The sequence below is a fragment of the Zootoca vivipara genome, chromosome 15, assembly GCF_965207765.1.
Source record: "Zootoca vivipara chromosome 15, rZooViv2.hap1.1, whole genome shotgun sequence".
Taxonomy (NCBI): Eukaryota; Metazoa; Chordata; class Lepidosauria; order Squamata; family Lacertidae; genus Zootoca; species Zootoca vivipara.
Genome location: NC_142598.1, coordinates 41,558,776 through 41,573,444, shown reverse-complemented (window position 1 = coordinate 41,573,444; position 14,669 = coordinate 41,558,776). Strand labels below are relative to the sequence as shown.

At 46.5% G+C, this 14,669-nt stretch overlaps 1 protein-coding gene across 3 annotated transcripts in view; it reads right to left on the bottom strand.

Annotated features, from left to right (window-relative positions):
* SMARCA2 (SWI/SNF related BAF chromatin remodeling complex subunit ATPase 2) overlaps positions 1-14,669 on the bottom strand; it is a 113,958-nt gene that overhangs the window by 84,974 nt on the left and 14,315 nt on the right. For all 3 annotated transcript variants that reach the window (XM_088658815.1, XM_088658814.1, XM_088658813.1), the window contains exons 4-7: positions 8,849-9,172; positions 7,360-7,461; positions 6,407-6,656; positions 2,705-2,831 (exon numbers count right to left, since the gene is read on the bottom strand). In XM_088658815.1, coding sequence (XP_088514941.1) covers positions 2,705-2,831; positions 6,407-6,656; positions 7,360-7,461; positions 8,849-9,172 — 803 coding nt within the window. The remainder of the gene's footprint in view (positions 1-2,704; positions 2,832-6,406; positions 6,657-7,359; positions 7,462-8,848; positions 9,173-14,669) is intronic.

Below are 14,669 nucleotides of genomic sequence, written 5' to 3'. Positions count from 1 at the left end.
TTTTTAATATTTTCTGCATATCCAAATTAACTTAATTTGCTCATTCATTCATCTTCTTTAAATATATGAAACCGCAAGCTATTACAATAATCCTGCCAATGTTTTTATCTGTTTACAGTTTATCTGGAAATATTCAATAAGCCCTTTCCATTCTTTTATAAAAAGTTTGTTATCTTGACTTCTTTTTTCTTCTAGTAAGTTTTGCAATTTCTGCATATTTCCTTCCCCTTCCCCTATAAGGTTTCTGTTGGTTTTTTTGTTTTTGTTTTTTTTGGTAGTACATCTAAATTTGGCTGGATTCCTCAAATGCCAGAGCACCGTTTTCTTGGTCAAGTTCACCAGTATAGTTAGAATCTGAGAAATTGTCAGACGAGTAATTAATTTTAAAAAGGAATCATTCACTCCGCTTTGGGATTTATATACAAGATAGCAACGCACTCCGAAAAGCTTCATTGCTTTATCTTATCAAAACACTTTGCTTTCAAAGACTTTACATATGACTTTTATTCTCACTTTTTCGTTATTGCACTGCTTGTGCTGTTGTCGTCATGCTGTTCTGCAAGAAGGAAAAGTCAATAGAAATGATTCTTAGAAAGAAGCGTTTGCATCTAGAATCTAGCAGGATGTCGGCAGAGCACAGCAGGCAGGGAATTGATTTGGGAAGCAGAATTTCGAGGTTCAAATCTCTTTTCGCTCATTTGATGATCTAAAGATGGAAAAGTCACTCACCCAAAGACGAGCCTAGTTGGGGCTGGGTGGGTGTCAGATAGCAATTAAGATGAGGGAGCGCTACAGAAAGCCCAATAACAACTCGACAATGGTTAATTATTACTGATAACAATGCACACGGGGCAAATTAAACTGAATTTCCATGTACTCCCAGGGAGGCTACTAGCATAATCTCCTCAACAACACCCCCCTCCCCACCCCATGTGCTGCTCCAGACTATTAGTACCATTTATCCATCACCTTCTCTAATATAATAATCTTATTGAAGGTTTTCTGACATGTTAAACAGCAAAATTCAAACTCATTTGTAAGAAAACGCAAAACACTATAGAAAAGAAAAAGAGAATAAAAGAACAGAAGAGTAGCTATAAAGACATTTGTGCTGTACGCATATTCTCATTTATCCATCCACAGAATGGCAGACCCCTCTGCTCTCACCCCCCCTCCCACCACCAACGGCCCCCTTCCTGAATGCGTCGTCCTCAATTCATCCTAAAGGAATCTTAAGTTATCAATCCCCTTCTCAAACGACTCCTGGGGGCTCTCGAACCGGCACCCACCTCTCTTTCTGAACTCCCGGCCCCAGGGAGGCACCATTGTCCATCGGGGACTGAGAAGTGCTCTTGGTGCAGATCCTGTCCTCTTCTGTGTGGGAATGTTCAGGGAGGCAGGAAAGGATATATTGTTTATTAATATCCTTCTTAACTTGCGCTAGCAAGTTCCTTTACTTAGCAGAGTTTTACATTCCCCTTTTAAACGCACAGCAGATAACTGGCTGCAGGCTTGTGTAAGCCTCTCACTATCAGATTCCTGGTAATTCCCCTTATATCCCTCTTAAAAGAATAGACACACCACAATCCTGTGTAAAGCAGTGTTTCTCAACCAGTGTGCCTCCAGATGTTTTGGGACTACAACTCCCATCATCCCTAGCTAGCAAGACCAGTGGTCAGGAATGATGGGAGTTGTAGTCCCAAAACATCTGGAGGCACACTGGTTGAGAAACACTGGTGTAAAGTATATAAAAGTTTACTCACACATCAGTTCACAGATGGATCCCTGAAGGCAGACTTAGTTACAGAGTATATACAGGTGGATCTATCCCATATGGAGGTTGGCTGAAAGCCAACATTCCTTGTTTTCCTAGAGTGGACATGAAAGGGGATGTTTGGTCCAGCTAGTCGGAACTTCCTGTTTCCTCCTGGGCTGGGACAAACTTCCCTTAACATGTGACTAGAGGTGGGCGTGACCTTACCTGCGCAGGTAACAAAACCACAAGGCACGCAGCCCCCTCCTCTTTTTGGCTTCCTCCATCGTAGGACCAGCAGCTTTTTAGCTAGAGATGCTCTGTTGGCTTTCAGCTAACAGAGGACAAAGGGATTATCTCCACATGTATATACTCTGTAACTAAGTACCTTCAAGGATCCATCCAGGAATGTGTGAGTAAACTTATTTTATATACTTTACACACGTTTGCGTCGTGTCCATTCTTTTAAGAGGAATAAAAGGGGAATTACCAGGAATCCGCTATTGAGAAGCTTAAACAAGCTTGCAACAAGCTAACCGCTGTGCTTTTAAAAGGGAATGGAAAACTCTGCTAGGTTACTTGCTAAGAACTTGCTAGCGCAAGTTAGAAAGGATATTAATAAACAATATATCCTCTCCTGCCTCCCTGAACATTCTCACATTCTGGACTTGTCAACTACAGTGGTACCTCGGAAGTCGAACGGAATCCATTCCGGAAGTCCATTCAACTTCCAAAACGTTTGGAAACCAAGGGCCGGTTTCCGATCCAGCAGCCAATCGGAATGCACGGAACCCGTGTCAGACGTTCTGGTTCCAAAGAACGTTCGTAAACCGAAACACTCGCTTCCAGGTTTGCAGAGTTCGGGAGCCAAAACGTTTGACTCGCAAGACATTCGGGATCCAAGGTACGATTGTACAACCCAAAAAGCTTCCTTTCAGGGAAATTTGTTACCTGGCGCTGGAAATTCAGCAGCCGGAGGGCCTTGAGCTCCACCGTGGCCTTAGTTCGCAGGTCTGGGGGCAAAGAGCCAGGCAAGTTTTCCAATTCCTGAATTCTGTGCGCGATCCGTGCCTGAAGCCTGAACAGGGAAGGACACAGGACAGGGGATTAGAAGAGAAAGAGATTAATTGCCCATTGCAGGTGCATTTTACATTCTCTTGACCTTGCTAGGGCTGCAATCCCATCCTCGGTTACTTGTAAATAAATCCCACCGAACCTTGCAGGACTTTACTCTCTGCAAACACGCGTAGGATTGGGGCTACATTGTTGTTGCCGCTAATGAAATGCAAGTATGTACACTCTGGAAAGACGCAGCACTTTCAAACGCTGTTATTTATATCTAAAATAATTAGACCACAAATCACTGGAGAATCACCCATTTATCTGAAAATCCTTTGAACTGCACATTATGTGTCTGTTAAGCTTAAGGTAAGAAATGAACAGAGAAAATGCTCTGAAAATTTCCAAAAGGCCAAGAGTTTCCTCACACTGTTGCAGAAGACATTTGAGGCATAAGAAGGGCTCAAAACAAGAGAGAAAAGGATGGGGCAGGATTTAGATTCCGGCCAACCTGGGCTCCATTTCAAAGCAGCTTCAATTTCACCCACGGAAATTTTTTGCAATGGTTTTTCAGTCCACCTGGAAAGAAGGGGGGGTAGCACCCCACGGTGTGGACACACAAATACACACTCTTTTCTTATTTTTTTGTCAGAAGAATGTCAGCTGCCAATCATGGCAATTTACCGGCATGCCATTCAAATACCAATAAATCCCCCCCCCCCCTGTGTGCCATGACTTGGGCATCATTAAATCTCTTTATCGCAGCGCAAATGGGGAAGAATTAGTGCTAATGGTGTTAATAGAGGAGTTGGCAGCCCAGGGATGAAAAGTTGTTAACTAAGCACAATGTTCAGAGCGGGGTCAGTCTGGCACCAGGCGGAGGGCGGAAAGAGCCAACTCGCTCCAACATGACAGAGGACCCCCTCCCTTCTGCTTTCAGGCCAGGGAACAGAGCCAAGAGCCAGGAGGGCCTGGGGAGGGAAGCAGGACGTGGCCCAGAAACTCTAGACAAACGGGATCCCCAACTAACCGATCAAATACCAAAATAATGCTCCCTGCCTAATCCTTGGAACAGGTGAAAAAGGCTGGCCTTGCATTCAGAGGGAAATAGGGAAGGCTCTTAAGTCATTCAATCATAAGAAAGGGCCAAAGACGGAAGCAATTTCTTGAAACTGCCATTTTCAAAATGCTCAGGGGATTTCATCTAACCCTGCCCAAAATATGTTTAATTAATCTCCACCGTGCAGTTATTTGTCTTCATCCATGTGGAAAGCGAATTTCGAACTGGAGCTGAAGCAGGAGATCTTCTTGCAAAAGGGCAGCAGCCCCTGGAACCGCAAAAGGGAGCGCAGCCCCAAGCGTCACCTTGAAGGACGGTGAGGTTTTTGGGAACGGGTGCCATGCGGCAGGACTGGCGACTCTGGGGGCACAAAGAGCTTTCTGGCAGCGATACTTTTGTCAGATGATAAAAGGAATCCATCCAACATAATCCACTGTGCTCGTAATTTCAGGACAATAGCGGGCGTAATTTTTTTTATGAGCGCTGAGAGGGAAAGAAGCTTTGCACATAGCAGAGTGACATTAAATTGCACTGCACATTATTAGTTTGACAAGACTTATTCATTAAGATTAAAGCAGCACTTAATTTTTCTTCTAAGTGTTAAAAAGAGCTTTGTAAGAATTACAGCATTAATTTATCGTGCTGGCCCAGTTTCAAACAGCAAAATAAGCTGAGCTGTTCTTGACATAAATGTAAAGGTTTCAGAGAGATTTTTCAAAAGATAAAAGTTTCACTATAGTCTTTGTTGGTCAAAGGATGGTATAATCTCGTTTTGGAGCCATCTCTCGTTCTGCAGAATGAATTCAAGAGAGATGTTAAGTATAGCTATACTATGACGAATATCAGCAAAACTCTTTTCAGGCTGGGCTGCAACTTTTCAGAGACGGTTTTACGGACAGAAGGCAGAATCCACAGTCAATGGCACTTCACTGACCCTTCTTCTTCTTCTTCTTCTTCTTCATTTGTACCACCCCCCCCCTTCATCCGTAGATCTCAGGACTGTTCACAATTTAAAGCATTAGCACAAAACATTCTCAAGCCAGCTTCCAGAGTTAGCTTCTGCCTTCGCTCAAAGCACACAGGTTTCTCTTAAGTAGCCGCAGAGAAGGTGGTGATGTGAGAACCCCAACTCTTAACAAAGATCGATGAAATCCCAAATAATCCTGGGAGCCAAGGAACATGTGCTGCAGCAGCATAATCCTGGGTATGTTTCATCAGCGGTTGTTGTTGTTGTTTAGTCGTTTAGTCGTGTCCGACTCTTCCTGACCCCATGGACCATAGCACGCCAGGCACTCCTGTCTTGCACTGCCTCCCGCAGTTTGGTCAAACTCATGTTGGTAGCTTCGAGAACACTGTCCAACCATCTTGTCCTCTGTCGTCCCCTTCTCCTAGTGCCCTCAGTCTTTCCCAACATCAGGGTCTTTTTCAGGGAGTCTTCTCTTCTCATGAGGTGGCCAAAGTATTGGAGCCTCAGCTTCACGATCTGTCCTTCCAGGGAGCACTCAGGGCTGATTTCCTTAAGAATGGATAGGTTTGATCTTCTAGCAGTCCATGGGACTCTCAAGAGTCTCCTCCAGCACCATTATTCAAAAGCATCCATTCTTCGGCGATCAGCCTTCTTTATGGTCCAGCTCTCACTTCCATACATCACTACTGGGTACAATCAGCGGTACAATCTGTTAAATCCAGTGGGACTTACTCCAAGGTAAGATGGTATAGGATCGTAACCTCAAACTCTCTAGTTGCTGCATCCCATCATTTCTGACCGAAACAAATGAGATACAGTGGAACCTCGGTTTATGAACACCTCGGTTTATGAATTTTCGGTTTACGAACGCCGCGGACCCATCTGGAATGGATTAATTCACTTTCCATTACTTTTAATGGGAAAGTTCGCTTCAGTTTATGAACGCTTCAGTTTATAAACAGACTTCCGGAATCAATTACACCCATGCTTCGGGTTAAGTACGCTTCAGGTTGAGTACTCCGCGGACCCGTCTGGAACGGATTAATCCACTTTCCATTACTTTCAATGGGAAAGTTCGCTTCAGTTTATGAACGCTTCGGTTTATGAACAGACTTCCGGAACCAATTATGTTCATAAACCGAGGTACCACTGTATTTGAACCAAACCTGGCACTGGGGGTGCAGTTCAAGAGGGAAATTTGCATCAACTGGAACCACCACCACCCTCAAGAATCTTCCAGAAGGCAACACAAGTTCCTTCAGAGTTTTCCCTCTGTCCACTGGGTGCAGGAGAAATTCTGTCAAATGGTTCTGCAGAGGTGAAAAAAACACCTTCTACAAGACTCTCAACAAATAAACCAGCATCAACATCCTTTCCCTCATGTCAGCTGATGCCTACCTGGGTGACACCACACAATTTCCGGGATGAGTCGCCACCCTTTCCCCAAAGTTACACACCATGAGCGTTACGTTGTTTTCATACCAAAAGATCATTGCAAAACTATCTTTTAGAAAACTAAATCACAAATCGTACCGAAACCCCTTCCGCCTCTCCTCTTGGTCCTTACCTATATTCCCGTTCTTGGAGGATTTCCACAGGATCCAGCCCTTGGGGCTTCTGGATGGGGCTGATGCGGTTCTGCTTCTGCTGCAGCTGGACAATGGGCGAAGGCTGGCCGGCTGCGGGCGGAGGAACCGAAGGGCCTGGCATGACGGGCGCCGGCTGGGCAGGCGCAGGCGCAGGAGAAGGTCTTCCGCTGGGGGACGGGACAGGGAGCTTCTGAGGGGTGCTGGGAACATTCATCTCTGGCCCTTGTCCTGGAAAATAAGCCGGCACCGATATTCATAAACCTGGACCAGAAGGAGCTAAACAAAAGGTTATATATCCTTTTGGATAAGGTCAACATAATATGATCAAGGACATTTCAGCAGCAAGTTACACGCGCTAAAGAGAAGGAATTAAATACAGTCGTACCTTGGATCTCAAACGTTTTGGCTCCCAAACAAATCAGCTCCCGAACAATTGAAACCCAGAAGTGGTTTCAATCATTTTCAAACTTTCTTTTGGAAGCCGAATGTCTGACGGGGCTTCCGATTGGCTGCAGGAGCTTCCTGCACCCAATCAGACGCTGCGCTTCGGTTTCTGAACATTTTGGAAGTTGAACGGACTTCCGGAACGGATTCCATTCAACTTCCAAGGTACGACTGTATGGATCAATGGTCTCGTTAGATTGTAATATGCATGTTAAATGGCTTGTTTTAGGGGTTGTTCTTAAAAGTCTGGAATGGATTAATCCGTTTTGCATGACTTTCTATGGGAAAGAAGCGCCTTGGTTTTGGAAGGGACTTCCGGAATGGATTAAGTTTGAGAACCAAGGTACCGCTATATAGCAAAGGAGTTGTTTGTTGTTGTTTTTTTTAAAGAAAAGGACTAACCCAACATGATTCTTTTTCTCAACTCTCAGTTACGTCAATGGTTTGGGTATAAAAGAGCTGCCAACATCTTTCTTTCTTTCTTTACCTTCTGGCCAGGTTTTGGGGGCCATGGCAGCCGTGTGCGCTGGCATTCCTGAGGCAGCTCCTGGTCCAGCTGGGAGGGGGGCGCCGGCGTGGGCTGCAAAAACTGCAAAAAGATGATTTTCCTTCCATCAGAATGGGCCACACCAAAACAGGTTCCAATAGCTTTTGTACCTTGTGAATTCTGTCGCAAAGATGCACCCAGAGTTCCAACCCCACCTCCTATCTTCACAGAGGGGTTGCTGCTTCCACCTCCCCCTTGCGCCTGCGTGAGACACACAGGGCTGCATCAAAGGAGCTTATCCTGGTACTGCGGGCAAGGAGAGGTCTGTGCACACCTCCCGCCCCCAGGCAGCCCTTCATCTCCATGCTTCACATGTGACTCCCAAGCCACAAACGGAAGGAGTGCATTTCCCACTGAGGCAAGCTGGGAGGAGGCGCACACAGGTATCCCCCCCCTTCCCAAATTATCTGTCATGCCACGGGGGCTCATGCGCGGAGGCCGACGGAGGGAAGAAGCAGGGCTCTAATGCGCCCCACAGGAATTCCTGTGGCAAGCGCATATGCTCTTGCTCCTAAATACCGTGTTTCTCCGAAAATAAGACACTGTCTTATATTTATTTTTCCTCAAAAAAAAAACACTATGGCTTATTTTCAGGGGATGTCTCGTTTTTTTCCCCCTCCTTCTGCTGCTGCGGCCAGCATTGCTGCTGTGCCTATCACTATGTCTTATTTTGGGGGTATGGCTTATATTCCTTGAATGCTTAAAAATCCTGCTATGGCTTATTTTATGGCTACGTCTTATTTTTGGAGAAACAGGGTATTTGCAAATAAACCAATAAGCGAGGCCGCATTTCTTCCCCTAAGCACAGCGCAGGTATATACACCCTTGTGCAAATTAACTGAAACAAAGCATGTTCTCTGTGCCACATCGATCAGTCTGCCAAGCACCCACAAAAGAAGATGCTTTGGGGGTGCTTCAGTTATTATGGTGTCGGGAGCCCGCAGAAAATAGAAGGAATGGTGCGCTCGCCACAATATATTCAGGTTCTACGAAAGAGAGTTATTCCAGAGCTGGAAAAGAGGGTACTGGGATATTGCAGCAGGACCTAGACCCCTGTCCCACATCAAAAGTGGGGAAGAAATTCAGGACAGAGCAGAAAGTTGGTTGGCCAGGGAATTCCACGGATGTAAACCCCATTGAGAATTTGTGGGCTATATGCAAAAGTTGCCTTCGTGCTGTAGACTGTATGACTATGGCTCATTCAGGCGCCGATTCAAGGGTGGTACAGGGATCCGAAAATCAACAGGGACTGTTCAAAACTAGTAGACTCCATGCCAAACCGTGTTCAAATGCTGCTTAAAAATAGTGGAGGTCATATCCGTTACTTATGTATGTGTATGTACAATAAACTACTGTGCTAAACTCATTGTTTGTTTCAATTCATTTGCACAAGGGTGTAGAGGAAGCCGACCGAGCCCGGCTATTTTACCCGTTGGCTTGTAAAGGGCCTGTTGCTGCTGAATCCCGGGCAGAGTCCTTTTCCCCTGGACGGCAAGCTGGAGGTTTTCAGGCAGTGGCTGCCCCCTGGCCAACATCTTGTACGCCAGAATCTGCGCCCGGAGCTGGTGCAGCTGAACCGGACTGAAGGGCGAAGGTCCCCGGCCGGGCTGGCTCATAGCTTGTGGGTCTCCTGGCATCGTGGGTCCCGGCTGGCTTGGCGGCATTTGGGGCGGGGTGGGGCCCCCTCCGGACATGGGGCTGGAGACATGCTCGGGGGCTGGTCCCAAAGGCGACGGGTGGGGAGACATGTAGCCTGGAAGAAGCAAAAGAGAAATGAGTGCCGTCATTTCCTGAAAAATGTAAGTGGCTTTCCTTGCGGCAGAGATTGGCTCAGCCGCTTAGGAAACAAGGATCGCCCTGGGAGAGGGGGGGCAATAAGTAAAAGAGTAACTTGCCACTCACAGAAACATTATTTCCCCCTAGCATTTTGGTAAACGAGCTGGATTTATTTATTTATTTATTCATAGGATTCTTTTTTTAAAAAAAATACTTTATTAAACTTAAAAAATCAAAATTGTCCATAACAAATAAGCATCAAATTGTTAATATCTATTTATCACAGTCTTCTTCTAGTTCCACTGTCTTCCCGCCAACTCCATCTAGCTTTAAATTTATATTTAGCTAGCGCACTGCTTGTGTCTGTTTTAAATAATTGCGTAGCCAAGATATTGTACTTTCTTAAACCTGTTCGGTGTATAACAGAAGCTATTCAAAGGCTGCCACAGATTTTATATTGTTGCAATCTTTTATGCAACTTTTAAATAAACCCCAATTATTGAAAATAACCAGTTCTGTGTATGCCATTAGTTTTTGTCGCCACTCCAATTCTGATGGTACTTTTTCTCCTTTCCAATTTGATGCTACTAAAATTCTCATGGCCACTTTCGCATATAGGAATAATTCCCTTACATTTTGGGGGATATCAATATCCCCAATATCCCAAGGAAGGAAGGCCTCTGGGTTTTTTGTTAACACGATCTTATGCATTTTTTAAAGTTCCATATATATTTCATCTATTTATAGGATTCATAGCCCGCCTTCCAATGAATGTATTTTGCCAAGTCACCTTCCCCCCAAAAAGCATATAAAACAAAACCAATTAGGTATTCCCATTTTAAGAGCCTGTAAGACATTTATGGTATACTGCCTAACAGGTGTCTCTGTTTGCAACTGAAACATTCCTTGACAACACATTGCTAATTTGAGGTTCAAGATATGCATTGCCTGAAGGGTAAGATCACACTCACACACACCACAACACCCCCCGCTTCTCTGCCAGGTTTGCTATGAACTGGTCACTGGGGAGCAGAGTTTTGAGCAATGAAATGCACATTCAGGCTGCGTGCAAATGATCCCTTCAGAAGAGCAGGGGCAGCCACTTCCCCCCAACTTTGCCAAGGCATCCAGTATTGTAGCTTGAAAATGCGGCCAATGGAATGGGGAAAGGGGAAGCCGCGAGGCAGGGGGCCGTCAAAGTGACCATGCTGAATTGAAACAGCTGGTGGTCTATTAAATTTCACTTCTTTTTAAAACTTTTTTAAAAGGGAAAAAACAGCAACAAAAACCTGGAATAAAAGGACACTGCTCGACGAAACAGGAGCAGCCGACAGAAGGCTCCAAAGTGTTGTCACAGAATCGTAGAGTTGGAAGGGACCCCCAAGGGTCATCCAGTCCAACCCGGTGCAATGCAGGAATCTCAGCTGAAGCATCCATGGCAGAGGGCCATCCAAGCTCTGCTTAGAAAGCCGCAAGGAAGGGGGTGTCTATCTACCACTTTCCATCTCACAGTCGAAAGGCTCTTCCTGAGGTTGAGCTGGAATCTCCTTTCTGGTCCAGACTTCTGGAACGGACTAAGTAGGAGAACCAAGGTAGCGCTGGACAAGCTGCGCATTTTAAACAAGCCCCTTGCAAGAGGATGCAAGCTCCACTGCAACAGTGCAAATATTCCTGGCGGTTTGCTTTTACAGCCCTGCCTGCGGGTCCCCCTGCGTCACAGCCTGCCGTTGCTCAGCATCTTTATCACCTCCGCGCCATAATAAATCCCCAAGTCCCCCTGCTGCTACTTTCCCTTAGTCACCAATAGGCTCCCCATCCACTCCTTCAGCAGTTTTAGCCTTTTGCAAGCAGCATCCCACAACCTGGCACAGGAATAAATGCTTTCTTAGCAGAGCGTTTCAGTGTTACTAAAGCAGCCCGGCATTGATTAAAGCAGCATTTTATGTAACAGCACCGGGGTGGGGGGTAGGTGTACCATTCCCACTTATTTTACTTTTGAATACGCAATCCATCAAAACACACACACACACAATGTGAACCCTTTTAGTCTTATGTTAAACAGAAAATAAAATGTTGAATTGGACAGAGGAGGAAAGGGGGGGGGATATTCTTGCCAGGTCACAACCGCTCTCTCCACCCCTCAACACTCGGTGTGATCCTGCCCCTTGCTTATAAAATCACCATCTCACAAAGATGTTTCAGTGTCTCTGAGTGAATACGGGCAGCTGTTTTTTACAGGACCAGCACTTCAATGACTGAACTTATGAGGAAGGACACTCTAAACCCTGGAAAAGCAAAACTAAGTAATTATCATTTCTTTCTCTTTGCAGGTTTGCTTCCTTACGGATCGTGTCCATTGTTGACTGGTGTAAGGCAGGAATCTCCTTCCGCTTGAGGGCCACATTGCCTTCCGGGGGCCGCATGGCAGGAGGGGGGAGGGGGAAAACCCAAGGCAAAAGCAGGCGGAAAAATGAATATATACAGGGGGCTGTTGTCTAGACACACTCAAACACCGTCCCATGCTCAGTTCAGAGAAACAAGGAACACCTTCAGAATCAAAAGAGACAGTCAAGTCGGGCAAAAACACTCAGAGATAGTGAAATACAGGGTCTGTCAGAGGTGCGGTTTGGGGAAGAGTCTTGGGGGCCAGACAAAAAAGCTTGGAGGGCCACATTTAGCCCCCACCCCAAATGTAAGGAGAAGCTTAAAGGGGCCCCCTGACCATTAGGTCCAGTTGTGACCGACTCTGGGGTTGCGCGCTCATCTCGCATTATTGGCCGAGGGAGCCAGCGTATAGCTTCCAGGTCATGTGGCCAGCATGACAAAGCCGCTTCTGGCGAACCAGAGCAGCACATGGAAACGCCGTTTACCTTCCCGCTGTAGCGGTTCCTATTTATCTACTTGCATTTTGACGTGCTTTCGAACTGCTAGGTTGGCAGGAGCTGGGACCAAGCAACGGGAGCTCACCCCGTCACAGGGATTCGAACCGCCGACCTTCTGATCAGCAAGCCCTAGGCTCAGTGGTTTAACCACAGCGCCACCTGGAGGGCCACATTTAGCCCCCACCCCAAATGTAAGGAGAAGCTTAGACGTCCCCAAATTTATTGGGCTAGCCTTGCTATCAATCGATCTATTTGCTCCACATTGTTCCCTACTTTCACAAGGCCATAGGTACAGTAACAAGGGCCCCCCAGGGCATAATCTGGGGGGAAGCTTTTGCAAAGTAAGTGTGCAACGATATGTCAGGCCTGGTCCCAGAACAAGGTTTTACGCTGCAACCGTCTCAAAGCATTAATACCCGTTGTTTGCTCAGGCGGCTGGACGCTGGGCCTGGCGCTCGAATGAATGCAGCTCCTTCCAAAGCCCCCTGCATTTTCTTTTTTAATAGGAACAGAACAAAAAGCAGGCAGCCCAGCATCAATAGGAGGAGGGTATATAAATATCCCTCTGATTGCAACGTTCGTGTTTTCAAAGGGGGACACGGGGAAGCAGCCTGCAGAGTTCGGCGGCATAATAGCATTCTGAAATAAGTAACTCTCATTCTGTTCTGCTGAGCTTCAGGAATGCCAGACAACTGTTTAAATTGCAGAGCGTTTGCAAGCCTTATCTAAATACCGAAACCATCCCGAGCGCTCGGTTTCAACCGTGAATTCCTCGGGGAAGGGACCCCCGAATGATGTGCTTCTGCTGCTGCTGCTCATTTGTTTTCAGAAACTGCCAGAGATTCACCGTATTATATGCTTACCTTCTGTTCTTAGAGCTTAGCTGCGCAGCATATGCCGCGACGAGAACATTTGACCTTTCCGAGGCCTGCCCTGCCCTGTCCTCTGTAAGCAGCGGGAAAGAAGCGGCCGGATGTGCCAGCCAAGGGAATGCAAGGAGAAGCCCCCAAGAAGGCAGGCGGCGTGGTTGGCAAAGGAAAGGGAGATAGATGCATATTGCAAATGGGAGGATATATCCCACATACAAGGTGCGCACAATGCTAAACCCTAGGCAGGCTGCACCATTTTCACATCATGTATTTGGTCCGGCAAACATCTATCTGCCTGCTCCAAATATTGCTTTCTGAAGGGACGCAAATTAAAACTGCTCCAACCCCCCCCCCCCGGAGCCCAGCAAAGTGCCCAGCTGCAGCCTCTCCGTGGCTCCCCTCCCCACCACACCTCTGCCTCCTCAGCAAGAACGTCACAAAGCAAGCGCCCAAGGTTAGATTGCTGCAATACGTTCTACGTAGGGCTGCCTCTGAAGACGGTTAGGTCAGGAAACTTCAGCTGGTGCAGAATTCAATGGCCAGGTTGCTCACCAGAGAATAACCCACCGATCCTGGTCCAACTGCACTGGTTACCGATTAGTTTCCGGGCCCAATTCAAAGTGCTGGTTTTGACTTATACAGTGGTACCTCTTCTTACGAATTACTCTACTTACGAATGTTTCTACTTACAAACGGAACTCAGTCTGCCATCTCGACTTACAAATGTGCGTTCGGAATGCATTAAATTCGTAAGTAGAGGTACCACTGTAAAGCCTTAAATGTCTCAGGACCGCAATACCTCAAGGACCGCTTCTTTCCATCTGAACCTACCCAGACCCAGAGATCATCTTCCAAGGCTTCCTTCATGTGCCTCCTCCTCAAGAGGTCCAGAAGGTGGCAACACCAGAGCAGGGCCTTCTCTGCAGTGGCTCCCCGTCTGTGGAATGCTCTTCCCAGGGACATTATACCACCTTTAGGCACCAGGCAAAAACGTTCCTTTTTAACAGGCCTTGGGCTGTTTGACATCCAATGCCCTTTTAAAATGTGGCTCTTTTGGAGGGGGCTATCGGGTTGTTATTTTTATTAGACAGTATAGAGAACCTCCCCCTTGCATCAGAAGTAGCTCCTCCCCAAGCAGTTTTGGAAGCGAGGGCTCTGAGGAGGTCAGTCAGGAAGTGGAGAGAGAGTGCCAGGGCTCTGGCAACATGGGAGAGCCCCAGCTACACAGGAGGGAGGAGAGAGAGGGGGAAAGGGGGGGAGAAGGAAAGCATGGAGCGTAGACCCTTTCCTCTGGTTCCGGAATTACGCAGGAGAAAAAAGGGGAGGAGATTCACTGTCCCGAGACTCTTATGTTGGAGGAAATCACGCCTGGGGGGGGGGGCAGTGCCGGATTCTGCATCGGAATGAGCAGACATGTTTTACACACCTGTCTCACTGTAAATAGAGTGCACTAATAAAAACTGCTTAAAGACAAGCATGGGGAGCATTGTTACTCTGGAGTAGTCGCAAGAACCCCTGACAGGTATTTTGTGGTTTTATATCTTGATTTTATTCTGTGAACCGCCCTGAGACCCCCAGTATAGGGTGGTATATAAATTCTAATTCTAATTCTACTACTACTACTACTACTAATAATAATAATAATAGTTCCTTTCCAATGAACTCTGAATAAATGCAAACAAAATCCAGTGCTACAAACTCATCCAACCAAAGATCCCGGCAT